Raw genomic sequence first — 27,882 nt, forward strand, 5'->3', positions numbered from 1 at the left:
CTCAGGAATTCTTCTTAAATATGGTGTAAGATGTGCAGTAATTTTAATGCACTCGTGGTATTATGTAAGAGCCCTTTTGAGGTGGTGGTATGGTGTGTGAGTAGGGGAAGCATTCCCTAGTCTTGTGATTAGGTCTCAGTCTTTTAGTCAGCCTGTGCCCCTTGGACATGACCTTCACAAGTGTTTCTCAGTCTTCCCCTCCCTTTAAGTGAGACAGGAGGCTAGAGGGACCTAGAGTTGGGTATCTCCCTTCCCCCAGGTCAGTTAGCATCTGAGAAAAAACAGTTACTTTGGCTCTGGTAAAAATCATTTCTCCTAAGGCAGGCCTTGTTAAGAACAGAATGCTTTGGGCATATTTCAAAATGGCTGCTTTTCCTCTTCTACTGGTGAAGGCATGAAGGGACTTTTCTCTAGTCTTTGCTATAAGAACCTGGTATCCTAGAAATAAAACTTACAAAAGTGTAGGACTCCCCCCTAGCACTAGTTCCCTCTAGAGTTTTCAACTCTCAAACTTGTCTACACTGAGCATTTCATCTTCCTGCCATTGCATTCATTCCCCTGGGTGTTTCCGCTCACGTGTTTCTGCTCTGGTTGGCTGTGATTCTTAGGAACACCGGTTTGTCTCTCCAGTTCTGCAGATAACAGTTTTTCATGTGACTTCAGTTCTCTGATGAATTCAAGAAGAGTGGCTGATTTTTCAGTTTGTTCACCTTTTCTCTTGTTGTGAATGTGGGCGTGATATCTTCTAAGCTCATTGTATGCCAGACCAAAAAATGGAAATCTGCAATATATTTTAAATCACAGCTTTCAATTATAGCTTTGGTTTTTTTTCTGAATAAAATAATTGAATGGAATTTGCATATATTGCACAATAGGTTTTGGTTATATTGAATATTAAGTATTGTGCCATCAATATATTGATATTTTTGGCCTTTTTTTCAGAGAATGAGGTGCCACTCAATAGCTATTCTAATTGTTTTTTACCCTCAATTTCTTAAATTATACCCTGCAAGGCCAAGAAGACACTCAGAATTCTCTACTGAACTATTTCACTCATAATTTCCTTCAATCTGGCTATCAGTTCATAGATAATCAATGTAACTTTCCAGGCCTTTTTATCTCAGAGTCCTCTGTTATCTATTTAGTCCTATTTCAGTTTTCAACAACTTATTGGTACTTCAGCATGAGTAATAATATATCTTACCTTAATTTTCATCAGTCTACCTCATTCTTAAGTCTTGTAGATAACCCCTTTAATTAAATCCTTTCTATAAGCCTTAATCCCTTGGAGAAAAAAAAGTCAAAAACAACACAACTCTGTGAAAAGGCCATTAGCAGGCCCTAAGCTACACACCTCCAGCCTTCTCTTTGTTTGTTAACTAATGTTTCAGTTGCTTTGTTTGTCTAAATATAATCATAGTTCTTCAGAAAATGTATAGAGAGCATAAGTCTTCCGTGCTTTTTGTGTAGTAATCAATAAATAGCAGCACTGCTTAAACATGCTGAATGTATTTGGTATCTGTTTCTGCTTTTTATAGGAGGAACTCTCTGGAATGAAAAACAGGGTACAAGTAGTTGTGCTTGACAATGAACGGCTCCAACAAGAGTTGAAATCTCAAAGACAAGAAGAAGCAATGAGGGAACAAACACTTCTGGATGCATCTGTGAGCATTTTTTAAAGCCATAATTGTATTTTAGTTTGAATATTCCCTCCTGCCTCTCCCCCAGCCTTCTCAACTGCTTAGATTCTCTTTCTGAAGTTTGCCAAAAGTACTATGCTGGTATTTGCTTGGGGCCTCAAAAGTTAAAATTCACTGTGGTGGAGGGAATCCTCAAATGAAATAATGTAGTGATGTCTAATGTCTACTCCAGTTTCTTCTCGAGCATACCATTTGTGGTTTTTCCATGTGGAAAGAGCAGGTCTGAGAGCAGGAAGTGCGTTATATAGGAAGGACTTCATTAAATCCAGAACTACAGCTTAGATTTCTGTTGTATTTCTCTAAATTTTCCTTGAGCTCTGAATTCCAATTAAGTCTAATTATCAGCATGGTGTAGCGGAAAGAACACTGACCTGAAGATCCAAGAATCAAAATGTTAGTCTTCCCATTGTCCCTCCTAGGCTGTATGTGTGTAGCCAGTCCTGCAATTTTATAGGGCTTTCCAACATGGCTTAACCTCATGGGCCCTCGTGTGTTCGCTGGCAATTGGAGAAGCTTCACCTATATTAGCAGTTCTTAATCTTTAATGTGAGTAGCAGTCACTCGGGACACTTGTTGACAGTGCAGATTCCTGAGCTCCTTCCCCTGAGAGTCTGACTCAGGGGCTCTGGGTCAAGTCCTTGAATTAAAAATGTGAAATTTTAACAAGTTGCCTAAGTGATTTTCATTTCAGTGGACCACATTTTGAACAACAGTGGATTAAATGATCTCTATAATTCTTGGGATGATATTTAAAGAGTATTTAAACTTAATATCTCTTTAGGACTTGTCATGTACTTTGGCCTTTAAAAAGTTTTTCACTCTTGCGATAAGATGCAGTTAGTTCTTCACAGCTTGTCCTGCTTTAGGAGACAAATTCAGCTTTCTGTCCGGAAATTTTAGTTCTTACCCGTGACAGTTTTATTTTACAAGGGACTTTGGTGGTTTGGAAAGAGTTGTCATTAGTGAATCAGTTCTGTTAAGAAAACAAATGTGTGTCTTAATGTTTTACCTCGGTGTCCTCTAATTTTTGTTTTTGACATTTTTTATTGACCTGGCCTGATGTTTCATTTGTAATCCTTGAGTTCTGTGTGTTAGAATTTGCTATTTAGAAGTAGTTGCTTGTGTTGACTTTAAATAATGAAGTGGGCTGATATTTCAGTTTATTTTTCTGCAATTACATTTCAGTTTGCTCTCAACTGTTTTCCCTTCACTATATGACTTTTTCTGAATATTCATATTATTATGTTACTGGTAGTTAAAAATTCCATCTTAGTGGCTTATTATTTGAATGTCAATTTGAAGATGACATAGCCATACAAAAAGTACTCAGAAGTAGCTCATTTTAAAAATAAATACGTTCTTTTGCTTTTCTTTAAATATGTAGTCACTTAGCGAACTGTGATTCAATTATTCATAGCCTACAATATTTATACAATGGCAAAGAAGTAGAAAAAGGGGAAGTAAAGTGAGAAAGGAAATCAGGCAGACCAGTGAATCAGAAGGCAAGATAAGTGAGTAATATAAAAGGGGAAGGAAGTGGCTAAAGCACACATGCTTTGCCATGGGAACAAAGGAAACTTGCTAAGGAAAACTACAGCCATAATTGTAGAAAGGACAGAGTCTTAGAGAGGTTTTGTTTTTTTCAAACATTCCCATGAGTTAAATACAATGTAGATATTGAAATGATTGTTGCAGAGGTATCAGGTGATTTTGATAATCTATTTTAATGTTAGTCTTCTGTGTTATTTTGTTGTTACAGAATTGTCACCCCTACTTTTTACTTGTATAGGTGAACTGAGGCATGTCAGCAAACGGCATGGTGCTGCACTGAGTTATCATGCAAATGAAACTTTTTAGAGTATCTTAAATATAAACCGATCAAAAAATAGTATCTTCATTTTTTTCCTCAACTTTTTTTTAATGAGTCTATTGCTATGTTGATGGTAGATCTTGCACAGCTATTGATGTATTTGAATATAGGTTTTCAGCTATTGATGTATTTGAATATAGGTTTTCAGCTTTTTTGAAAAATAGCTTAAATAGTTACATAGTAATACATAATTAATATTTACTGATGACCTCATGGTTATGAGGTTTGGGGCACTGTACTGAGCACTTTAATTACATATTATTGTTTCAGTTTTATAATAACATTTATTATGTCTATTTGCAGATGAGTAAATTAAGGTATACAGTGGTTAAGTAATCAGCATAACTGGTCTAATGGCACGAAGCTAGAAAATGGCAAACCTAAGACTCAAACATGGGGCTTTCTGATCCCCAAACCATTCACCTAGCCTCAGATTATACTGCCTTTCTATATAAATTAGGAATAGCTTATCAGTATTGAACCAAACCATGTTTGTTTGCCCTGAGATAAAAAATTCCCTTCAGAAGAGAAGAGACGAGCCTCCTTTTTTTTGTTCCTGAATTTTAGCTCTGGACTTAGGGAGTAGCCCACATGACTTTCGGCTTTTACCGAGTTTATGACCTAGCACCTGAAGAAGCAAGCAGATTGTTTTTTTAAAGCTAAAAATGTTTAAAGAATATTTCATTTCTATCTTCATTTTTCATCACTTTTCCTTACAAAATTTCCCTTCGTGGATGGCTTTTCTCAAAAAATTACATTAAAATATGCTACTCATTAGAAATCTTGGCATGTATACTCATTCAAAGATCTAAGATAAAATTTGTTATTTTTTTAGTAGCAAATTTCTCATTACAAAGTAGTCATGGGGACATAGGTTATAGCATAAGGAATATAGTCAATAATATTGTAATAACTGTATGGTGTCAGATGGGTATTATATTTATCGGGGTGATAGATGGGAGGGCATTGGGGGTCAGGGTGAAAAAGGTGAAGGGATTAAAAAGTATAAATTGGTAGTTACAAAATAGTCATGGGGATGTAAAGTAAAGCATAGGGAATATAGTCAATAATATGGTAATAACTACGTACGGTGCCAGGTGGGTACTAGACTAGTCAGGGAGATCACTTCTTAAGTTATACAAATACCTAACCACTATGCGGTACACCTGAAATTAATATAAAATAATATTGAATGGCAATTGTAATTGAAAAATGTCAAAAGGAGGGGGAAAGGTGAAGGGGAATAAGAGGTTCAAAGTTCCAGGTATAAAACAAATAATGGGGATGTAATGTACAGCACAGGGAATATGGTCAATAGTATTGTGATAGCATAATACGCTGGACTTACGGTGATCACTTTAGGTATATAAATGTTGAAAAACTATTGTATACACCTAAAACTAGTATAATAGTGTATCTTAGCTATATTTTAATAAAAGTCTTTTCTAAAAGTAGGCAAGTTCTTTCTTTGTTTGCAGATTCTAAGACAAAAGTACAGGTTCCTCTAAAGCTAACTTGGTACTAGTAGGTGACTGAAGGTGTGGGCATCAGTATTCTAATGGATCTTCATCACTAGGGAGGACAAGTTCCATGATCCTCAAAACCTGTACTCATGTGTATCCTGTCTGAAATAAAGAAGAAGAGCAGTAATAACATAACAAATGACTTTACATTGTGCCCTGTCTCGTTGGAAAGAATTGGTAAAGAGTTCCTTTATTTATGGGAATTTGGCTTAATATCTTTCATCTAATATCTTTGGTCTAATACGAATATTCTTTTGAAATAGGAAAAAACACATCTTATAATATATGAATCTTAATGTGTCTAACCATAGGAACGGATTTAGACATGTGTGGTGTAGAAGGCCTTACTTTTACAGGTGTAATGTAAAGAAATGCAGGCTATAAATAAAATTACAACAGGAAAAGATTCCTTAATAAACTAACCATGTACAAAATCAAGCTCCAGTCTACCAAGGGTGCCAAAAAAATGTATACACATTTTAAGAAAGGAACAAACTGTATTAAAATTGGAATATTCAATATGTACCAATAACAAAAGATGAATACAAGTCACGTTTGACTTCTGCAGTTACAAGAAGTGCTCAAAGTGGTTACCATCAGCATAATTTTAATAAGCTTTTTTTCCTTTCTTAAAATGTGTATACATTTTTTTGGCACCCTCTGTATTTACATTAACATCTTTCCTTTCCTTCTGTCAAATCACTTGTCATTCCCTTGTGCATTGTCGGATGTTCTAAATATTTATATTCTAAATGGTATGTTAAATTAATAATAATAATGATAAAAACATTTTGTGATGCCAAATTGTAAACATTGTAGAAGATGCAGGATTTCTTCAAGCAACAAAAGATTAGAGAAGCATCTAATCACATGCAGAGTGATTGACAAAGCTCTGTAGAGTCTGAGCAATAAACAACTACAGAAAATTGATGGTGACTCAGTAGAGGCTTCTACAGCAAGGAAACTGATAAATCCCCAGGCATTTTTTATTGGCAAACAGTTTCGATCCTTCTGTGCAAATCAAAGCTATACACCATGAAGGAAAGCAGTCGTGCTCTCATGTAATTGTCAGAAAACATACCCCCAAATCAATGTCTTTTGTGTCGTCTATTTGTCTCAGAATTAGCATGTAGTTACAAATGCAACCTGAATTTTGCTAACACAAAATAAAATTATTATAATAAATTTAGTTTCTGTCCTTTTCAAAAAGCCTGGCCACTTACCACACATTGAGTTTGACATTTTAGTAAAATGGCATATTCCTGCCAACAGTTAACCTCAGATAACTGGTTTTCTTATTCATTCATTTTATTGGATACCAAACTAGTGCAAATAAAAATGAAGTTCTAGAAGAAATTTTGTTCACAAAGAAGAATCTTCACCAACTCTGGTGAATTTTATAGTATATGCAGAATTATCTAATTTTAAAAAATGCATGTTGTGCGTCTGTGAGCATTTGAAAAGTTATTAACTATGTATGACGAGGATATGAATGCTTTCTATTTTCTACCTGTTTATCTCTATTTTCCATTATTTCCCTAGACTGAGCATGTATTACCCGTGTAATAAAACAAATCTAAAAAAATGTATTTACAAAGAGAAAAATAGAGGCTCTGATACTTGTCTGAATGCATGGCCTTTTGTTGTCTTTTTATGACAGTGTATTTCTGAGGCTTATGACAAAAACATACAAAGTATCCAACTGAAAAAGCTTTTAATCTCAAGCATTCAGACAAAAAATAATTTCAGTAAAGAGTATTTTTCCCATAGTTATAGTGCTTTGTTTTGATTATGAAGACAGAGGTTAGTTTTCAACATAACTGATCACTGAAATCTCTGAACCAGTGAAAGAAGAGTTTGATATTTAATAATAATGATTGCAATAATATCGTAACATAGATACTAATTACCAACCACAAACTGCCAGCTGCTATGTATGTGTATAATGTGTACATGTGATTCCATTGACTTTTGCTGTACCTAAAGGTGGCAGAGCTGGGATGTGTTTCCTGGCTTCTTTGCCACAGAAGCTATGTGTTTAATCCCAAGCCAATACAGACTCCACAGGGATTGTAAAACCGTCCAGTTAAGTGGGGGGGGGGAAAGAACAAACCCCGCCAATCTCAACTATTCCAACTTTCTCAAAAAAGACTTCAGGATGACATTGAAGTCACTCTGGACAAGCGTCTTCCCCTGATGTGTGAAATGGCATATCCTCTGCAGATACACCTCTCCAGTGGGGAGAGGGCAGCAGAAAATGTCAGTGCTCCCCCCACCTACTTCCTGGTCGCAGAGCCTCCCTAGATCCTGCACCTCTTCGTGGCAGCTCCCCTCCAGCTGCTGTAACTGGCTCTCTTTGAACTGGTCTGACCACACCTGTGGCTTCAGGACAGATCCAATGATTCAGGTCTCCCCCTCAGAAACTAGTGCCTCATGGCCACTGTGATTGGTCAACTGTGGCAACCAAGGCCACCCAATCAGAGACAACCAGACTCAATACTGGGATGCTGTTGGAAGAGTTTGTAAAGAGGAAATCTATTCATAAGGCTTTGCTCAGACAGTGGGGTTTAAACTTGGAGCTTCTAGGCAACCGTTTTCCAAGTGGAGAAAGTACCATTGAAAGCCAAAGCCAACACAAAGGAAAGAAACTTGGAATTCTTCACACGCATAGATCAAGTTATGCCTGATGCCAAAAATCCCTCTTTGAACATTTCAGTCAGTCAGTACTTCTTTTTGGCTTAAGCCTGTTTGAGTTATATTACTGTTGCTTTCAACCCAAAAGACTTGGCGGATAGATTCAGAATGCTTGGGTTCAAATGCTTGTTAGGTTACTTTCTGTCTGTGTGATTGAAACATATGATGTAGTGTATTATTTCTGGATATTGCACTTCATAGTTTAGCTATTTTAGAATTCTCAAAGCAAAGTATCAAAAAATACTCAAATGTTTAAAAAATTTTAAGTTTGAAATCTTATCAATAGTGCGTTTCGTGGCTTCATATCATGTTAACAAATTTCTAATGGGAAAAATATCAAAGTTTTATAAAATTTCACAGTTACTATTTAAATGCTGAGATTTTATTCAGATTCGTTACATCAATGCTAAATAAGGATGATTATCACTGGTAATGTGAGATATAAAATCAGAATGAAAGTAAAACACAGGTAACAAAAATACATATGTATTTTAACGAAAAGTTCTATTTTCTCAAGAACTTCTTATGAAGACACTAAATGAACTGCTTCAGATTTCATACCCTTTCTCTTTTCTGAAGCCATCCCAAATGGATCATGGGTGGAAAGAACTGGAATCAACAAAAGATGAAATTATTTTAGCAGTGAGCTTCAGTTTTTAAATTCAAGTTGTTTTTTCCAACATATACAAGTCTATGTAAATAACAATAATAATTATAGAGCTGTCATAAGAGAATGCTATTATTGCAGTATAGAGCAGAATGCAGCTCTCAGCTATAGTTTGTTATACCTTTACAAGCATGGATTTTCTCATTGATAGAATGGAGATTAATAATAGTACATAATTCATAGGATTCTTGTGAGGATTAAAGTATGTAATCCACGTCATGCGTTTCACCTGCTTTCTAGCACACATTAAATAATGTGTTTGAGTGCTGATGATAAAATTAATGAAATAATTTAAGATAAAAATAAATAAAGCAGCAAATTTTCTGAGCCATTTCTTTCCATGTCTAGTCTCATCCCCTCCAATCCCAACCACTCTCTTCAGTTAAGAAATCAAAGGTTTCAGGGATCTTCAGGGGTGTAAATGTAATTAGATTTTTAAAGTCTTGGTAAAATACCATTCAAGTTTTTTTAAAGCTATCTGTGAAAGAGCAAAGTGTCAACTAGGCTAGCATTTCTTTCCAATGAATGACAATATTTTACATCATAAGGCAGCGATCTGAGGTTTACATGCTTTCTGCAGTTTTTCTGCAGGAAATTAATACCACCCTCCTTCACTGCTCTCCTAGGCAATTTTGAACACAGTCCATCTTGGGAGACTTGTCCCTACCTACAGAATCAAGTTCCAGCTTATGCCATTCTTTCCACACCCTTATTTGACTCTTTAACTTCACCTTCTGACACCCTTTCCTTATGCTTCAATGTCTAGTATTGCTGAATTGCCTGAGTCCCCTGCAGGCACCAGCCTATTTCACGCCTCTACACCTCTGTGACTTTTTCCAGATGTTCTCTCTTCCTGGCATGTCCTTCCCATCCAGCTTGCCTTATTTATCCTTCAAGATAATCACACCCGTGTCTCCTGAAAACCTTCGTTGAATCTCCCGTTGCTCTTACTGTCTCTCCTGTATTCTGGCATAGTCCCCCATGCACACCTCTGGCCTAACACCCTGTTAAATTGAAATTACTTGCTTAGATGTTTCTCTCCCTCATGAAACTCCTTGAGACTAAGATGGGTCTTGCTTATTTTTGCTCTGTAAGCGCTTAGCACAGTGCCGGGACATAGTAGGGATTATATACAGAAATGTTTGTATTAAACCAAACTTCCGGAAGAATATGGAGTAGAATTTCAGGATTCTCCTTTGGATGATTGTGGTTTACCACAGTCTAGGTGATATGATACTGAAGTATATAGTTCTGTGTTTGGGACCTGTCCTCTCTTTGAGTACTACCATGACTTTTGGCCGTTGGCGAGAGTTCAGTAATTATCTATTGAATTAAATTAACGTAAGCATTTCAGTCCTTGTTGCACACGTAAATTACCCAGATCTCTGGGCTGCTTATTTCACTGAATGTTGAGAGGGTGCCAAAGGGGGGCAGACTGATAGTGGGTACACCGATTTCCATCACTAGACCTGTTTTGTTTGTTTGATGAACCTTGAACCAGTATTGAACAGTGTTTCAAATGAAGACCCAGATATCTGGCTTATCTTTAAAAAAAAAACAAAATGAGAAGATTTGGTAATATGAGTTTGCGTTCACGTATGGCAGCCATTGACTGGAACTGAGTATTGGCAGCTGCTTTGGGTTTGTAATGGTTTGTAATGGTCCCCACCACTCCTTTTTGAATCCAACATGCAGGCCCCATGTCAGGTCTGTTTATCACCGGCACTGTTTTACTCAGAAAAGATAAATATTTTTCTGGGAAGGCAGAGAGCATAGTGGTGTAAGGCATGGTCTCTGGAGTCAGGTCACCAGGGTTCAGCTCCTAGCTGTGCCACTTCTTAGCCACCTCCTACAGTAGGGACTCTTAGCAAGTTACTCTGTGACTCAGTTTCCTCCTCTATAAAATGAAAATAACAATGAAACTTAGAGGGTTGTTGTAACGATTACATGAATATATGTGGAGCACATAAACAGTGTCTAGCACATAGCAAACACCATGTGTATTAACAGTTATTATTATTAGCCATGCCTTTATGTAATGTGGAAAATGAAAGAGAAACCAAGAGAGAGCTATGTGTTTCAAGAGTATATATCTTCAGAGAAGCAAGAGATAAGTTCCTTTGTTGAATACACTGGCATCTAGCCCCCTTTGCTCATTTACATTATTGTCTGTATGTGGAGGAATTTGACTTTGTAACACTTGCTGTGGAATATGACCCTAGTAGCCAGAAAATGTAAAATCATTCTTGATTTCTGGTTTAGAGGCATCGGCTTTTTGATTCTTACATCACAGATGAGAATCAGTGTTCCATTTGTAAAGCATGCACGTTGATTGAAAGTTAAATGTCGATTGCAATTACTGACATATTTTATTTTAGGGAAACATACAGAATTCTTGGATTACAACAGGTGAAGATTCCAGGGTGGAGGAAGATGCCAAGAAATCATTTTCCCACAGCAACGCAGATGTTCCCAAAGCTGCACCTGGTGGGGAGGCCGAGAAATGGAAGCTGGATTTGGTGAGACTTTGGGTGCTTTTCCCTTACGCACCCACTCTTTTTTTTGTGCTTTTTAAAATTGTGGTCAACGTACATAACATAAAATTTAGATTGTAAATATTCACCACGTAACCATTTTAAGTGTACAATTCATTTGCATCAATTACAGTCACAATGTTGTGAAACCATCAAGACCATCCATTTCCAGAACTTTTTCATGACCTCAAACATTTAAGACTCTGTCCCCATTAAACAATAACTCCCATTCTCCTCTTTCCCCAGTCCCTGGTAACTTCTTCTACTTTCTATCTCTATGAATTTGCCTATTCTGGGTACCTGACATAAGTGGAATCAAACAGTATGCTTATTTGTCCTTCTTTTATGTCTGGTATATTTCATTTAGCATAACGCCTTCAAGGTTCATCCATGTTGTAGCATGTGTCATAATTGCGTCCCTTCATAAGGGTAAATACTATTCCATTGTATGTTTATTCATTCATTTGTTGATGGACTTTTGGGTTGTTTCCACCTGTTGGCTCTTGTGAATAAGGCTGCTATGACCATCAATGCAAAATATCTGTTTGAGTCCCTACTTTCAATTCTATTGGATAAGGACCCAGAAGTGGAATTGTTGGATCATACGATAATTCTTCATTCTTTTTGCTTTCTTCTCCTCAGACTCAGTGATTACAACTGTCCTATCTTCAAGTTTGCTGATTCTTTGTTCTGCTGTTCAAGTCTGCTCTTTAATCCCTTTGGTGAATTTTTCATTTCAGTTGTTATACTTTTCAGCTCCAGAATTTCTGTGTAGTTCCTTTTTATAATTTGTTTTCCTAATTTCTTTTAGTTCTTTGTCCATGTTTTCTCTTAGCTGTTTGAGCATTTTTAAGACAGTTGTTTTAAAATTTTTGTCTAGTAAGTCTGATGTCTATAGTTTCTTAAAAATAGTTTCTGTCGATTTATTCTGTTCCTTTGAATGGGCCCCATTTTACTGTTTCTTCGTGTGCTTTGTGACTTATTTTGTTGTTGTTGAAAATTGGTAGTTGAACTGAATCGTTATACTGTGGTAACTCAAATACCCCATTTCCTCCAAGGTTTTCTGTCTTTCTTGTTGTCAAATGCTGTAATAGTTCTTTTGTTTTAAGACTTTTCCAAACTATTTTTGTAAAGACTATTCTTTGTTATGTGTGATCACTGAAGTCTCTGTTTCATTAGCTGATGTTTGACAGAGAGTCATTGAATGCCAGGAGCTAAAACAACCAACCAACCAACTAACCAACCAACCAACCAACCAACCAACCAACCAACCAACCAACCAACCACAAAAACACACACTAAGGAAGGACAGAACCACCACTTCTCCCAGGCTTTGCAGATTGGCTCTGTGCTGGGGCAGTCCATCACCATTTAGTCAGGCTTGCTCTGAGCCTGGGGATCAGCCTGAAGTGAAAGCTTACTCAGGACTGTTCTGCATGTGTGTCTTCCCTGGGCATGCTGTGGCTTTCTAAATTCCCCTGTATACACAGCTGCTTTTGAATATCCTCATTTCCCAAAGAGTTTAAAATAATTTCATTTTAAGATCAAGTGGTACTTTTAAATCCTTTGATCTGGGTAACAAACCTTTTGTCTTTCTCTTGCTTGGTCTTCTTTGCATTAAATTTGACATGGCAGAATCAGTCAACAATGATGAAAATGTAAAAATAGCATTGTACCTGGATGAGTCATAGTTCAGCTTTCATTACAATCTATAGGTGTTATTGTTAACAGTTTTCTAAAGGCTCTTTCTGGTCCTAATCTCCCTCCCCTTTCTCAATCCCTAATCCAAGCTTTATTCTATTATTTAGGAAAGAGTTCCTTTCTTTAAAAAGTATCGGAAAGACTAAATTGTGTGTTTTTTCTTCAGCTGAATAATCTATGATAATCACTAATACCCAAAACACAAAACCGTTTTCTTGAGCCATCCAGAATTTGCCTCCAACTGTCTTGCCAGATTTCTGTCTCACTCTTCTGTCACTCTCACAAATGCAGCTGTAGGCACACAGACCATTTACTAGTTCATAACTATATTATCAGCTTCTAGTTTTCTTTGAATAACTGGCTTTGGTTTTTGCAATCATCCCAACTTAAAATGTTTTCTTCTTATCTTCTACCTATCAAAATGTTTTCAGCCTGCAAGGCTCAGTTCAAATGGCCCCTCCCATTCCACCTTCCCTCATCACATGCTTCCCACTCCAACTTTTCCCACATTAGAATTAATTTCTCTTTTATATCTCCTTTTAGTGTTGTGTTTAGAACTGTTACACAGAGGGTGCAAAAAAAAATGTATACACATTTTAAGAAAGAAAAAAACTGTATTAAAATTGTAGTTCTCAACATATACTGTTAACAAAAAATGAATACAAGTCATGTGTTTACATTTTTTGGCACCCCCGGTAGATTCATTTTTTTTCTATGTCCAAGGTCGATCCCTGCATCTGTGTGCTCTGTGTTCCAAATCTTTCACTTTTTTCAAGGGTTTCACTCTTGCAAGTATCTTCTCTTGGACTTTTATCTTTTATCCCACTTTATTGCATTATTCTCAACAGAATGTATGCCTTAATAGCTCCCATCTTAAAGCAAACAAATACAAAATATATTCTCCTGACCCTACATACCCTTCGAACCATCCCCCAACTATTGCTCCCCCAAATATCAAAACCTTTCCAACAGTTGTCTTTATTTGCGTCTCCATTCCTCACCATCCACTCATTTCCTCTTCAACACACTTTATTTGAGCTTCTACCACCTGTATTCCCCTAAACCTTTTCTTGTAAGGACATTAATGACCTCCACATATCAATCATCATCTTCTGAACCTTACAGCACATTCCATAATATTTACATTGGTTGATCATGCCATCCTCCTTTAACTTTTCTAATGACTCGGTTTAACATACATTCAAAAAAGTGCACAAAACAATTTACAGCTTAACGATTTATCTCTAAATGAACACCCGTGTAATTGTCACCTGTAAGATGTGTAGCATTGCCATGTCCCAGAAGCCCTCTTCACGCCCACTGCCAATCACTGCCTCCTTATTCCCCTAAGCTCATCATTATCTTGACTTTTTTGAAAGTTGCCTAAGTGTGACCCTTAAACATTCCAGTTGATTTGTGCCCGTTTTTTTAAAACATTATATAAATGGGGTCACCCGGTATGTATTTTTTGTGTCTGGCTTCTTTTATTCAACATTGTATTTGTTAGATTCATACACATTGAAAGTGGTAGAATTGTTCATTTTTATTGGTGGATCTACCGTGTGAATATACTGCAATGTGTTCATCCAATTTACTATTGGTGGACATTTGTATTGTTTCCAGTTTGGGGCTATTGTGAATCTTGCTGCTGTGGACATTCTTTTATGTGTCTGTTGGTGTGCGTTGCACACACTTACATTGGGTATGTATCTTTGAGTGGAACTGCAGGTCTTAGGGTATGTATGTGTGTGTATGTTCAAGAGGAGGTTAAAGCAAACTTGCCAAGGTGATTTTTTTTCAGTTTACACTTCTACCAGCAACATATGAGTGATAATGTGGCTTATGTCCTTGCCAACACAGTATATATTGTCAGTTTTTCTGGTGGGCTTGCAGTGCTATCTCATTGTGATTTTCATTTGCATTTCTCTGATTACTTGTGTGAATACCTTTTGATATATTTATTGGTCATTTGGTGCCCTCCTTTGTGAAATTCCTGATCAAATATCCTATTCATTATTTTGAGTCATCCGACATTGATTATTTGAACTTCTTTATATATTTTGGATACAAGCCCTTTGTTGGTTGTATCTAGTGTAAATGTATTTTCCCATTCTGTGGCTTGCTTCTAACTCTCTTGATTTCTTTCTTCCTTTTCTTTCCTTTCCCTTCTTTCCTCTCCCATTTTTCCCTCCCCTCATTTCCTAAGTCCTCATTGCTGGTACAGAGAAAAGCATATATATTTTTGTATTTTGACTGATTCCCACTTTCTCTTGATTAGTGTTAGCAGGGTATGGTATCTTTTTTCTCTATCCTTTTCATTTTAACATATTTGTGTCTTCATATTTAATCTGTGTTTCTTGTGGACAACAGATAGCTGATTTTGGCTTTTTTATCCAATCTAACATCTACTTTTTAAATGTGATTATTTATACACTTGTGTCTAAATCTACTATGTTGCTATTTGGTTCTTTTCCCCCCATCTGTTATTTTGTCCCCCTTTTCCTCCTTTTCTGTGTTCTTTTGAATTAGTTGAATATTTTTATGATTCCATTTTTCCTCCCTTAATCAGTCTGAAAAACTCCTTAGCACCAATATTCACCTGGCTACTCAATTTGGGAACCTGGGATTATATTTAATGCCGTTTTCTCCTCCATATCTATTGAGTCATAAAATTCTGTCAATTTCACTTTTTTATATAGCTCTGTATTAAATTATTTCTTTCTATACTTACTGCTTGATTATTCTTATTCATGTGCTTATCTCTTACCTATGTATTTACAATGGCTTCTGTATTGGTCTGCCTTTTTCCACACTTTAGAGTGATTTAAGATTCAAATTTGACAAAAAGTTTTCAGTGTTCATCCAATGCCTCTACTCTATGGAGACTACATGAGTTGTCTAAATAGAGGTCTTAATATTTTTATTCTTCCCACAGCCCAACCTTACCTACTTAACCCATCTCTGTCCACTTTTCCACCTAGTATTTTACATCTCCAGCCTTGTGCCTTACTCTGTTGGAAATTATCCTTTAAATCTTAGCACATTCTCCGTGAAGTTTTCTCTACTTCTCTTTGGCTGAATTACAGATTCCTGCCTCTCTGATTTCATTTTACCTTCTATATACCTCAATAGCGTAAACTATGTATAATTGAATATTCATCTCTCTTTCTATTCCTTCCTAGAATCTAAGTTCCTTGAAGTTAGGCATCTTCGTGTTAGATACCCAATAAATATTTGTTGAATGAAAGAATAACTGGTTACCAGGAGAGGCTTATAGATAGTTTCATCTGTCATATGATTTATAACTTCATGCAGTTGTATGTCATACATACATATCTATTGTATATTAAATATACAGCAATCACAATAGGGGATTCCAATAGGATTTGATCCTTGCCCTCACTGACCTTATTGATTATAATTGGTTTGTCCCAGCATCACACTTTTTAAAGTAAGACCTGACTTATACAATTTTGGAAAAAAAAAAATTGTCAGTTATTGTCCTTTTATGACTCAGTAGTTCTTTGTTTGTTTGTTTTAAATTATAATTTATTGGGGTGATAATGGTTAGTGAATTACGTAAGTTTCAAGTGTATAATTGTGTAATACATTATCTATATATCACATTGTGTGTTCACCACCCAGAGTCAGTTCTCCTTCTGTCACCATATATTTGGCTCCGTTTACCCTCATCTACCACCCCCCTCCTCCTCCCTTACTCTCTGGTAACCACTAAACTATTGTCTGTGTCTATGAGTTTTTCTTTGTCTTATTCCTTTGTTGCTTTCAGTCTTATATCCCATATATCAGTGAAATCATATGGTTCTTGACTTTTTCTGTCTGACTTATTTTGCTTTGCATAATAATATCAAGATCCATCCATGTTGTTGCAAATGGAACTATTTCATCTTTTCTTATGGCAGAATAGTATTCCATTGTGTGTATGCGTATGTGTGTTTTCTGAGACAACACATTATTTTTCCTCTTGAGTACAAAGAAACAAACATTGAGTTTACTTAAAATATGCTCATAAAACATAAGACATGGAGGAAATATAGTTTTGTTGTTTTTTTTTTAAAGGAGAGGCTGAAACTTATTTATGAGGAAAAGAGTGAAATCCTGGAATCTCAATTAAAGCTTTTGAGGTAAAGTATTATCATCCATTTAAGTCATAGCATAATGATCTTAAAATATATTTGACTGTTTGCTGAAGTCCAGGTTTTAGTCAATATAAGAATTACTTGATGACATTTTATTTGCAATATAAAACATTTGCAATATAAAACATTTTAATAATTCCAATTTGAAATAAAATTTAAAATCTTCAGGCCATGTATTTTCTAGAGACATCTAGAGATGTCTCTAGACATCTAAGAACTCAAAACTCATGGCTTTCACTGCTCATGTTACTGTTCGCCTATTTTAATCTGTCCTTATGCTTTTCATACCATATCTTTATTCATTTTAGGATTTCTATAGAGATTTTTACTTTTTCATTAAGAAACTTAATGTTTAAAAAGTGGTCTAATTATTGCTTTCTTGCTTTTTATCTTTGTTATATTTTGATATCTACTGTGTTTTGATTTTTTTGGTTTTTAAAGTAATATATTTCTAGCTCATTATATTTATTATATACATTATTAAACAATGTGATTTATTTTGGCTTATTCAGATTTCAAATATGCCATCTTTAATTACATTAAAATACCACCTTACAATGAACTGGGCTTTGCTCCCTGCATCCTTCTATTTCTTCATTTTCTTTTCGTATAATTTAAGACTATTGAAAGAGGCATTTTCTCAAAGAAAGAAAGAAAATCACTACTCTCAGAAACTCTGGCTTTATGGTAATTCTTTTTTTTTCTTTTTCTTTTTTGCCATTTCAAGTAACCAGAGCTACTTGAGTGTTTTGAACTTGCACCTGACAGAAATAGTCATGGAGACCCTTTGACTTTGGAATGTGCTTCCAAGGTTCTTTTTACAAAGCCTTTGAACGTCCAGACTGTTTTTCTATGTGAACTTAAAAAGAAAACTTATTATGTCAGAGATATTATCTTGGGAATAGGGCAAAAACAGCTCCATGTTTTTTCAACTTCATACTGTCATTCGATTAGCTTTTTTAACCTTTTGATTGCCTGTGGATCTTTTCCACCTCCCGCAGGCTGCCTGAAAGCTCCCCAGGTCCCAGGAATTGAGGTAGTGTGGGATGGCCAGGTGCCTTAATTACTGGCTTTTCCTCTGGGGCAGTGAGCAAGTTAGGAGAGCTCTAGGTCCCTGAGTATAATAGAAACACAACAGAGAGTAGACGAGCCAGAGATAAAGTGCTTGCCTTCCGTCCAACAACTTAAGGGCAACTTTCCCCTTTTTTTGAGTTGGGAAGCTTCTCTATACAATAGGGAAGGCATGTCTGTGCAGGGAAGCTCAGTTCCCCAAGGTGACTTGACCAAAACTTGGAGAAAAACGTCCTCCAAGGACTATCCCACAAAATAAAAACAAACAAACAAAACACACAGAATTTCTCTGCCCATTTTTTAGCAAGCTGCATATTTCTAGCTAATAGCTGTTACTTACAAAATCTTAAGACTGGAAAGTTCCATAGCACTTCTTTCTGTAGCCTGCTCTCTTTTGGAACAGTTCTGTGTAGAACTTTATGGTTAGAAAGTTCTTCAATGTTTTTGAGGAAAAATGGGCAACAATGAATTAGTTGTGGAGAAAATCCGTGCCCTTTAGTTGATCCTTTAAGGTACTCTATAAACGTTAAGGGGTTAACACTTGAAATTGGGTATTCCCCTCAATTCAAGAATGTTTGTTATGTCATCCCACCCCCTTATTAAGTGAAACTATTTAGAATTTTCATTTGGAATTTTATTTTTGTTTTGTGGGTAATGTAATGGAGATGGGATCCTGTGAAAAGAGAGCCAATATCATAGGCAGACTAATTTTATAAGAACTTGGGCTAGTTCTTCTTTAGTATAGTCAAGTCTCAGTTTATTCCAAGTGTCCATTAGGATAATCACAGCTACAATTCAGGGTAGTGATGAGAGTTACTAAGTCATTGTATGTAAAGCATCTCATAACGCAGACACCCATAAATAATAGTAATGATAAGTCTGATGAGACGCTGGGAAGTAGTGTACTTTTATGTCGCCATTTACTGGAATTTGTTTCCCTTTTCTTTTTAGGAAAGACTTAGCTGAATCTCAGAAAAATTGTGAAGATCTTAAAGAGCGACTAAAGCACAAAGAGTCTCTTCTTGCTGCTAATATCTCTAACCGTGTTGGTGGTCTTTGTTTGAAATGCGCTCAGCACGAAGCTGTCCTTTCCCAAACCCATAATAATGTTCACATGCAGACCATTGAGAGACTGACAAAGTAAGTATGCTTCTCCGTGTGGCGTCTTTGGCAACGTGGAGATTATCTTGAAAGGGGCATTGTGCTAAATCACATGTGATTAGTGTGAAGCTGCAGATAAAATGGGTTTTAAAAGCTTCCTTCATGTAGCTTTCTTGACGATGGAATAGGCAAGTTCTGCCAACGGTGGGGGTAACATGTCCCTTTGGAGAAGTAATTTTCTCTCTCTCGGTTTCAGTCTCATCCTGAAGTGAGAAAATTGAAGTAGATAGTCTTTACCATTCGGTTCATTTCTATGACTCTGTAATTATAAGTCCAGCACTATTCTTAACAAAACTGAGTTGCGAGGAATCCTTTTGATTTTGCCGTATCTTGGATTTCCCTGTTATCATTTAGGAAGAGTGAGTTATTACTGTGTGTGCAGCATGTGAAGGAGTTTATAGTGCATTGGAAGAAGGCCCCACCACATCCCAGTATTAATTAATATTCAAGGATCAACTGAGGACAAGTTATCAATGAGCTTTTATGTAGTCAGTTTTCTTCTAGGCTGAAATACTGCAGGTCTCTGTGTACATCTATTTTTGTTCTGTTTTCACTACTCCAGAGGAAGTCTTTTCCTGTGAAAATTTTATTCTGTGAAAGTTGAAAATTCTTATTTAATATATTATCCAATGATGATTTATAGGGTGTGTTCTACCAGGCCCTCTACTTTTCTGTGTGCCCCAAGTCACCTCTCTATGTCTGTTTGGGCTCATTTCCTCTTGGAAGTGTTCTCACACCAGCCTTGCTCCATTTTTGCCTCAACTGACTTACGCTCCTCTCTTCTGTGATTTTATTAATATAATATATTCTGTATACCTGGAGGCAGCAACTATGTTATGTTTATTTTTGTATCCCTGGCTTCTAGCCCCATACCTGCGGTAAGCACTCAGTGAATGCTTACGGTTCACATGACAAGGCCTTGGGCATTTACTGCTTAACAGTCAGAGATCCTCCAGCTGAAACTGGTGTGGAGAATGGAAAGACCATAGTCATTAATGTCAGACCGGTTTTGCTCTATGTTTTAACCTTTGACCAAATTTCTTCTGAGTATGGAGTCTCCTATTGTTTGGAGGACTATTACCTGCCTCCTGGGATTTCACTGAGCCAGCTTAGCCTGTGGCTAGAGTCAAACTGCCTGGATTCATATTCTGGTTCTACTGCTAACTTACTATGTCCCCTCACAAAAGTTACTTACCCTCTTGTGTCTCAATGGCCCCGTTTTTAAAATGGAGATTAAAGTACCTAACTGAAAGTGTTATTTTGAGGGGTTAAAGAATACCTATATAGTGCTTAAAACAGTTCCTGCTCTATAGTATTCGTTCCCCACTTATTAAAACCCTTCCACACCCCCATACAGAGCAATTGAACCGCCTGGAAGCCCTGCTTTCCACACATGACTAAGCTACTTGTTGTTATACAAAAACTGAATTTCTCCAGTGTGGACTGACTGGTACTTGTTATGATCAGCACTGATGGTCCTGTTTCTGTTAAATATTATATTAATTATTAATTTATATTGCTAAATTATTCATATAGATTCCATATCAATATAAATCTATTAAATATATTTCGGATCCAATTAACATGTAGTAAACATTTGTTATAGACCAAGGAGTGCCAGGCAATTTAAAAATATAACCTCTTTTAATCTCAGTAAAGCATTTGTGAGGTTATCTCCATTTTATAGCTCGTTTATATTTCAGGGGGGGAAAAAAAAGGATAGAACTGTACCTCACAAAAATAAATTCAAGATGGTTTAAAATCCCTGATGTAATTCTGACTATAGAAGTATTAGAAGAAAATATAGAAAAATATCTTAATTGCCTTGGGCTATTTAAAGTCCTGAGCATGACACAAAGAATGAAAATCATAAAGGAAAAAAAAAAAGATACATTTTACTTGATGAAAAAAACTTTCTTGTGATACAATATTACAAATTAAATGAAAAGACTGGGAAAAACATTTGCATCTTATATAACAGAAAATTGGTACGATGTATAAAGAATTTCCTTTGAAATTTACCAAAAAAAAGCAACCTGTCCCGTTGCAAAATGAATAAAGAACAGGCATCGGTGAGCAATAAAAGAGGACAGTGTCAATAGACGAGAAGGTATTCATTCTGTTGTTATTCAAGGAAATAACAATTTTTAATAGAACCAACTCATTAAATTGGTGAAAATTAAAGAAGATTAATAATCACAAGAATTGGTGAGGCCACGATTACGTGAGTATTTTCATACCTGAAGGTGGAAGTATAAACTGGTACTATGCTGCAGGATAATTTAACACTATTCACTAATATTTAAATTGTGTATTACACATTTCAAAATTTACCCTAGAGAACTTATGTATGTGCATAATGGGTCATTTATAGGAATGGATTTTGCAGCATTATTTGTAATGGTGTTGTGATATTGTAATATAAGAAGTACGTATTTTGGTCTTCATCTCCAGTTTCTGGCATAGACCGTCTAAAACCTCTGTGATTTCCTAAGTGATAAGAGCAATAGGAGCATCTTTTGTGGTAATATTTGTTTTTTGTTCCATGCTGCTGAAATATTTCTGAGCATAAAGGTAAAAGGAACATTTTTTTAAAAAAATAAGCCCCTTTAAATAAACATTACCTGAGTTTATGTTAATGAGATGACTTTTGGAAACCCACTAAGGATGGGGGACTGGTTGCCAGGGGAACCATCCCTATGATTAGTACTTTCAGCCTTACTTCTCAACCTCCAGGGAGAGGAGAGAAGCTAGAGATTGAGTTCAGTTACCAGTGGCCAATGATTTACTCAATCATGACTATGAAACTTCCATGAAAACCCTAAATTGTGGGGTTTGGAGAGCTTCTGGGTTGGTTAACACATGGAGGTGCTAGGAGGGTGGTGCTCACAGAATGGGCATGGAAGCTCCAGGGCCCTTCCCACAGGCCTTGCTCTATGCATCTCTTCTATTTAGCTGTTCATTGGTTGTATTCTTTATAATGAACAGGGAATAGTAAATAAAGCACTTTACTGACTTCTGTGAGCTGTTCTAGCAAATTGTCGAACCCAAGGAAGGTGTCATGGGAATCCTGATTTATGGTCAGTTTGTCAGAGGTACAGATGACAGCCAGGGACTTGCAATTGGCATCTAACGTGGGGGACAGTCTTGTGTGACTGAGCCTTAACTTGTGGGGTCTGTGCTAATCCCCGGCAGTGTCAGAATTGTATTAGTGTCTGCTAAGAATTAGAGAGTTGCTTGGTGTGGAAAACCCACACATTTGGTGTTGGAAGTGTTGTGAGTATGAAAACTGAGTACAGGTGTGAACAGCCTAAATAAGTATCCTTCAGAGGAGAATGACTAAACTATGGTCTAGATAAACTATGAAATTGTTTGCACAATAAAAAAAAAAAAAAGAATGAAATAGATCTCTATGAGAAATACGGAACTAAACTCCAAAATATATTTTTGAAAGAAAAAAATAAAACAAGATGAGAAAGATACACCTGGTGGTGTGAAACTATCTGTATTTTTTTAAAAGTCCATACACAACCATACTACATATTTTCTCTAGTTCATACATATGCATAGAAAAAGATTTGAAAGGATAAACACCCAATATTTGCCAGTGATTATTACTGAAGAGGTGGAAGAAGGCATTGAAATTCAAAGTAGGTGTCAAATAGGTCTTTAACTGTGTTGGCAATTTTACAAGGAGAATATAATGAAAAAAATTAAAGAAGAAAAAGTATATTCAAAGCCACATGTAAAAAGAGGCAGAGTTTAAAACTAAGTAGTCTAGCAAAATCAACCAACAAACAAAACACAGGGTTTTTCTCCTCTATTATGTTGCCTTTCATATTGTCCTTGTAGATCATGAGAAAAATATTTTAAAAGGAAGCTACAATGTTTACATGGATTCTAAGTCTGGCAGTCATTTAGAAATTAGATGCTGGCTCAGTTATGTATTCCTTTGTCTCCGTTCTTAAATTTCAACTCTTAGCCTCCTAAAATAAATGTCAGCCTTCTCGTTCAACATTCTGCTTTGTCAGCATATCACTGGCTCATGTTCTGCTTTAATAACGGAATACAGTGGAAGGTTTCTGCTTTCATTGTCAGTGAAAATCTTTGTTTCTGTGATTCCCTTGGCCTAAACTGGGGTTCAGCTTCTTTCAACTTACTAATGCACAGTGCTGAATATTGAGTGTTACGCTGACTTTGAAACGTGACCAGCACTTTTTAGGTTTGGATTTCTAGTTGTATGCATAATTAGAAGCCCGACCCCTCAATGAGCTGTAGCATAGTATTTCCCGCATGACGTTAGCATGAAATTTTGAAAAAATGTATGTCCTAAATATGATAAATCAAAAGAGTTTCCTGGCCTGTATTGGAAATGTGGGATTGTGACAGCAGCTTTGAACTCCTTTGTTGATCTTTAGCATGTAGTGTATTGAGTATATGGCATAAGAGTGACTTGGGCACTTGAAACGGAGAGGATCAGGCACGACTTGGAGACCAGACTACCCATATGTTTGTGGCGTTTGGTTAGGGACCTTCGGGACTTCTGAAGAGCATGCTTAACAAGTACTGATGACATTGGATGTATTTTGAACGTTGACTCGAAGTGCTCATACTGTGTCTGAACCTCTGCCTGTCACTCAGGCCTCCTTTTGCCATGAGGTAGGTGAGAGTCCCAGGAACCTCTCTTTCTTACCTTATGATCAAAACACCTTTGAATGGTAATGAAGATGGAGCTGCTCTGTAGGAAATGCCATTCTGTAGCTCCTAGTGCCTTGGAGAAGTCTTGGTGTACTGAAACTTTCAGAAAGGAGAAATGGTTACTACTGTGCTATCCTGGGGCTTCAGTCCAGATTTTGGGGTGGGTCGTTGGCAGTGTTCTGTAGAGTCGGCTTTGAAAAACCGGCCGGAACTTCCCAGAAATGAGGAACAAGGAAATGTTGAGGTCAGCCTTTTAGACTTTTGTTTTAAAAAAACAGTGATAATACTTATTAATAATGCTCAAAACCGCTAGTAATTGTGGACTAACTTAGAAATGGAAGGTGTTGCGTACTTTAAGATGAAGCTCATACATGTATGTATCAGACCAAGTCTCTCTTTTCCTTATTTTTAACCTGTCAGGGTCAAGGTTATTCAGGGACTTTCTCAGTCCTTTTTGCTCTGCTTGTTGCACTAAGTTCCTTAAATGCTACCCGCTCCTTAGTGAGTCCATCCTGGAACTCACGCCCACGCTCCTTACCTCATCCTCCTCTCAGAGGCTCTTCATCGGGCCCTGGATGCAGGAATGGTGCTGATGTTATGCTGTGATTCAAAACACTCCTTGATCGCGTTTCTCCAAACATTCCCAGGGTGTTTGCCCATACTCGCAGCACTTTCGCCATGGAAGATGGTGATTTGGAGAACTGCCCTCTCCCTCTCACTGACTTGTACAGCTTCCCACTGGGAGAGGCTCCCTCAGGCCTGGCTCAGGCTGGCCTTGTGGGCTGGGAACTCTGGAGCAGGATCTCAGAGGTAGTTACCCGGAATGGCTGGAATTGACTGTTTCTGAAGGGCAAATGAGTCATCGTGTGAGGCTGAAAAATGGCAACACAATCAGGAAGGTGACAGCACAGATGAACATCGGAAGCAAGGCCTTGTGCCAAGAACAGGGCTCAAATGCCCGGACCTGTTTTGTTGTTTGTTTGTTTGTTTGAGCGCTAGCTGTTTGGCATATGGACTGGCTGAGCGGAAACAAAACAAAACCTAACAAGTCAAAACCAAAATATACAGCAACTGAGTGGGTAATCCTAAATTGCCAAAATGTAAGTTGTATATACAATTGACCATCTCTCCTGATGGCCACTGTAAAGCGTGTAGTACGTTTCTCTCAGAGAAATCAGAGTGTGTCAATCCAGTGGCCACGCAGATTATTCATAGAATCATTTTATAGTCTCTCTGTTGAAGGATGAGCTTAACAAAACATGAGTGTTTGGGGGTTTATCTTTGATGATTTTCTGTGGCTCAATAGTCTGAAGTTGGCGAGTTGATATTCTGAAAAATTTTTGAACCAGAGCAACTAAAATTCTTTAGTTTCCAATTCTCAATAATCTGGTGACTTACAACTTAGATCATAAAACACTAGAATTTAAGAGGAGGTTTTATTTCACCTCTTTTGATGCCCTCCTGCAGCAGAGTCATTATTCATTATTTTCTTTTCCTGTCGCTTATTTCATTAAGTATATACTGTGTGGCAAACCGCTCTTACCAACAGGATATACTAAAAAGAGAATAAAAGTATTAAATATAAGAAACAAATGTGTTAGATTTTGATCTGTTGTGATCTGTTAACTTATAAACATTGAGCTTTTTTGTTAATTTTTTTTATTTGGAGCTTTGGCTTTGATGATGGCAGGGGATCAGGCACAGATAAGTATATCGTTGAATAGTAACTGGTTTTTCAATAGGTGTTAGAACTTTAGAAAGGTCACTGTATGATACCTATGTTGACTTTCTACCCTTAACAGTGACACTTTGTTTTCTTGTAGAATTATAGGTTCTAGTTGGAGTGTATATTCTCTATGAAGCTAGTCCCTTTTTACGTTAGAGCTTGTTTTGAAATGTAAACAGATATAAATTCAGTTTTGCTTGCATTTAATTTATGTGTTACACAACTGGGATAATTTGCTTTGATTCTTCCAATTTTCACATAATCATTGTGTTTGTTTATGTTTCCTAAAAATAAGTAATTCCTGTCTTAAAAACTTTCTTTAGAACTAAAAAAATTAAACAAAATAAATTGTATTTCTCAATTTAAAACAAACACATCAGGAAATTCTAAAATGAAGGTTATCATGCTCCCATGAATCTTATGATATTTGCAGCAATTTGTTCTTTTTTTTTAACAAAAAGAGCTTTTGTGAAACTGCTAATAATTGTAACTTTGTTCACTATTACGTATTTCTTAAAATATGGCTTCTTTCCAAATACCACAGATAGTTTAAATCATTTCATCTTTAACAGATTTATTTTTAATGGAGTCATTGGTTAATTCCGAAAGCAATTCAAACTCAGAGTTTATAGTCTTTTAAATTATGAGGCCTTAAAGTTTGTTAAATTAAAAAAAAAAAAAATCACAGTTGGCTTTTCCCTGATAGTTTAGACCTTGGCAATGAAAAGGAAACGGCAAGCAGTTACTGCAACTGAATTTGAAACCACAGTTTAAAATTTGAGCTCTTTAACCAAGCATGGAATATCACACATAACAGTCCAACTTGTATTTTTTGGCTTTGAGTGTATAGAAAGTTTCCCACCTTACTTTCTCTTTGGTCTACTGGTCATTTTTATCCAGTGGATAAATTCCAAATATCCTGGATTCTTTTATATGGGGTTTATTTAACCCATGAGATTAGATCCTTGCTATTTTACATTCCAAAGCGTTTTGGCATTGGGTTCACTTCTCTCCCGGAGAAACAGCTTACTTTAGGGTCCTTCTGAAAATTGCTGCAGAGGGCGTGGGGCTAGGCAATAATGAAACCTAGTGGGAGAAGATTTTGTTAACTTGCAAGCATTATATGTGTAACCAGGGCATTTGAAGGACTCAACAGTACTACCCATTGAAAGAAGAAATGTGTTCATAAGTTGGTGAAAGATTTTAATTGAAAGAGAGGATTGTGGAGGAAGATTAAAAGGAAAGGTTATACATTTGTTCAAGTAAATGAGAACCAGCAGTGTAAATAAAACCTTAGTGGGCCCTTCGTAACATGTTTTTGTTTTTGTATTTTAAATTAAAGTTTATTGGGGTGACAATTGTTAGTAAAGACCTTCATAACATGTTTACTTCTGCTTTGGGGTACAGTCCCCACCTTCCCCACCTTGTTGCTTTTTTCCCTTTTCAGCAACCCCCCTTTTATTTTTAAACAATTTTCCTCTTTTCAGGGCTTTAGTCTGCAGCCCCCAGTGTGCCTGTGCTTGCCACAATAGGTTATTGTCCCAGCAGATGCAGTCTTGCCACGAACGCTTGCAGGCTTCCTGGCTGCTCTGCCAGCCCGTCACCAAGTCCGGACAGAGGGTCTTTCTCTGGGGTGCACTGCCTGCCTCTTCTTCCAATATGTGTTAATGCTTTTTTCTTCCTGACGTGGGAATACACGATCGTGTGTGATCATTTCTTGTTTTGAATGTTGTTGTTGTTTTTTTGTTTTGTTTTTTGTGCTGACAGAGAAAGGAATGACTTAATGTCTGCACTAGTTTCCGTGAGGAGCAGTTTAGCAGACATGCAGCAGAGAGAAGCGAGTGCTTACGAGCAGGTGAAGCAAGCTGTGCACATGACCGAGGAGGCCTGTTTTGAAAAAACAAAGGCAAGTCTCACAAGATTAGAATAAAGGCCTACCATGTTTGCTCTTCTGTTTTTCTGGAGTGTTTCTTTTGTTATTTTTCCGTAACTAAACTCTTTATTCCCCCCCAAACACACAGAATGAATACCAATCTGTTCATGTTGACTTTTCTAAATTAAACAAATTTGCTATTTGGAGAGTTCTTAGTCCTCTGCAAATACTCCTGTTATAGCACTATACAGAGAACATAGTGCCATGGGGTAAAGTACTTTGAGACACTTGTCTCCTTAATCTTTTATTTGCTGATAGATTTTACTGCTATGAAAATCTTAACACCCATTTGTGTATTCATGTATGCTTAAAGACAATGTTTTCCCTCTATACACGGGAAATTTTGAGAACATCCAAGTATGTCACAGACAATAATATATGTGTGTTTAGTAGCATCTTTAGCTATGAGTCTGGATCCACTGGATGTCGGATGAAACATGCTGA

At 36.7% G+C, this 27,882-nt stretch overlaps 1 protein-coding gene across 7 annotated transcripts in view; it reads left to right on the forward strand.

The window, feature by feature from the left end:
* SDCCAG8 (SHH signaling and ciliogenesis regulator SDCCAG8) overlaps positions 1-27,882 on the forward strand; it is a 211,348-nt gene that overhangs the window by 20,320 nt on the left and 163,146 nt on the right. For all 7 annotated transcript variants that reach the window (XR_002138627.3, XM_074316832.2, XM_019746823.3 and 4 more), the window contains exons 5-9: positions 1,539-1,664; positions 10,833-10,973; positions 16,770-16,834; positions 18,872-19,060; positions 27,273-27,411. Coding sequence is in view for 6 of the 7 variants with exons in the window: in XM_074316832.2 (XP_074172933.2) it covers positions 1,539-1,664; positions 10,833-10,973; positions 16,770-16,834; positions 18,872-19,060; positions 27,273-27,411 (660 nt within the window). In the remaining variant the exon portion in view is untranslated. The remainder of the gene's footprint in view (positions 1-1,538; positions 1,665-10,832; positions 10,974-16,769; positions 16,835-18,871; positions 19,061-27,272; positions 27,412-27,882) is intronic.

The sequence above is a fragment of the Rhinolophus sinicus genome, chromosome 6 (assembly GCF_057876585.1).
Source record: "Rhinolophus sinicus isolate RSI-liver-muscle chromosome 6, RSI-T2T, whole genome shotgun sequence".
Taxonomy (NCBI): Eukaryota; Metazoa; Chordata; class Mammalia; order Chiroptera; family Rhinolophidae; genus Rhinolophus; species Rhinolophus sinicus.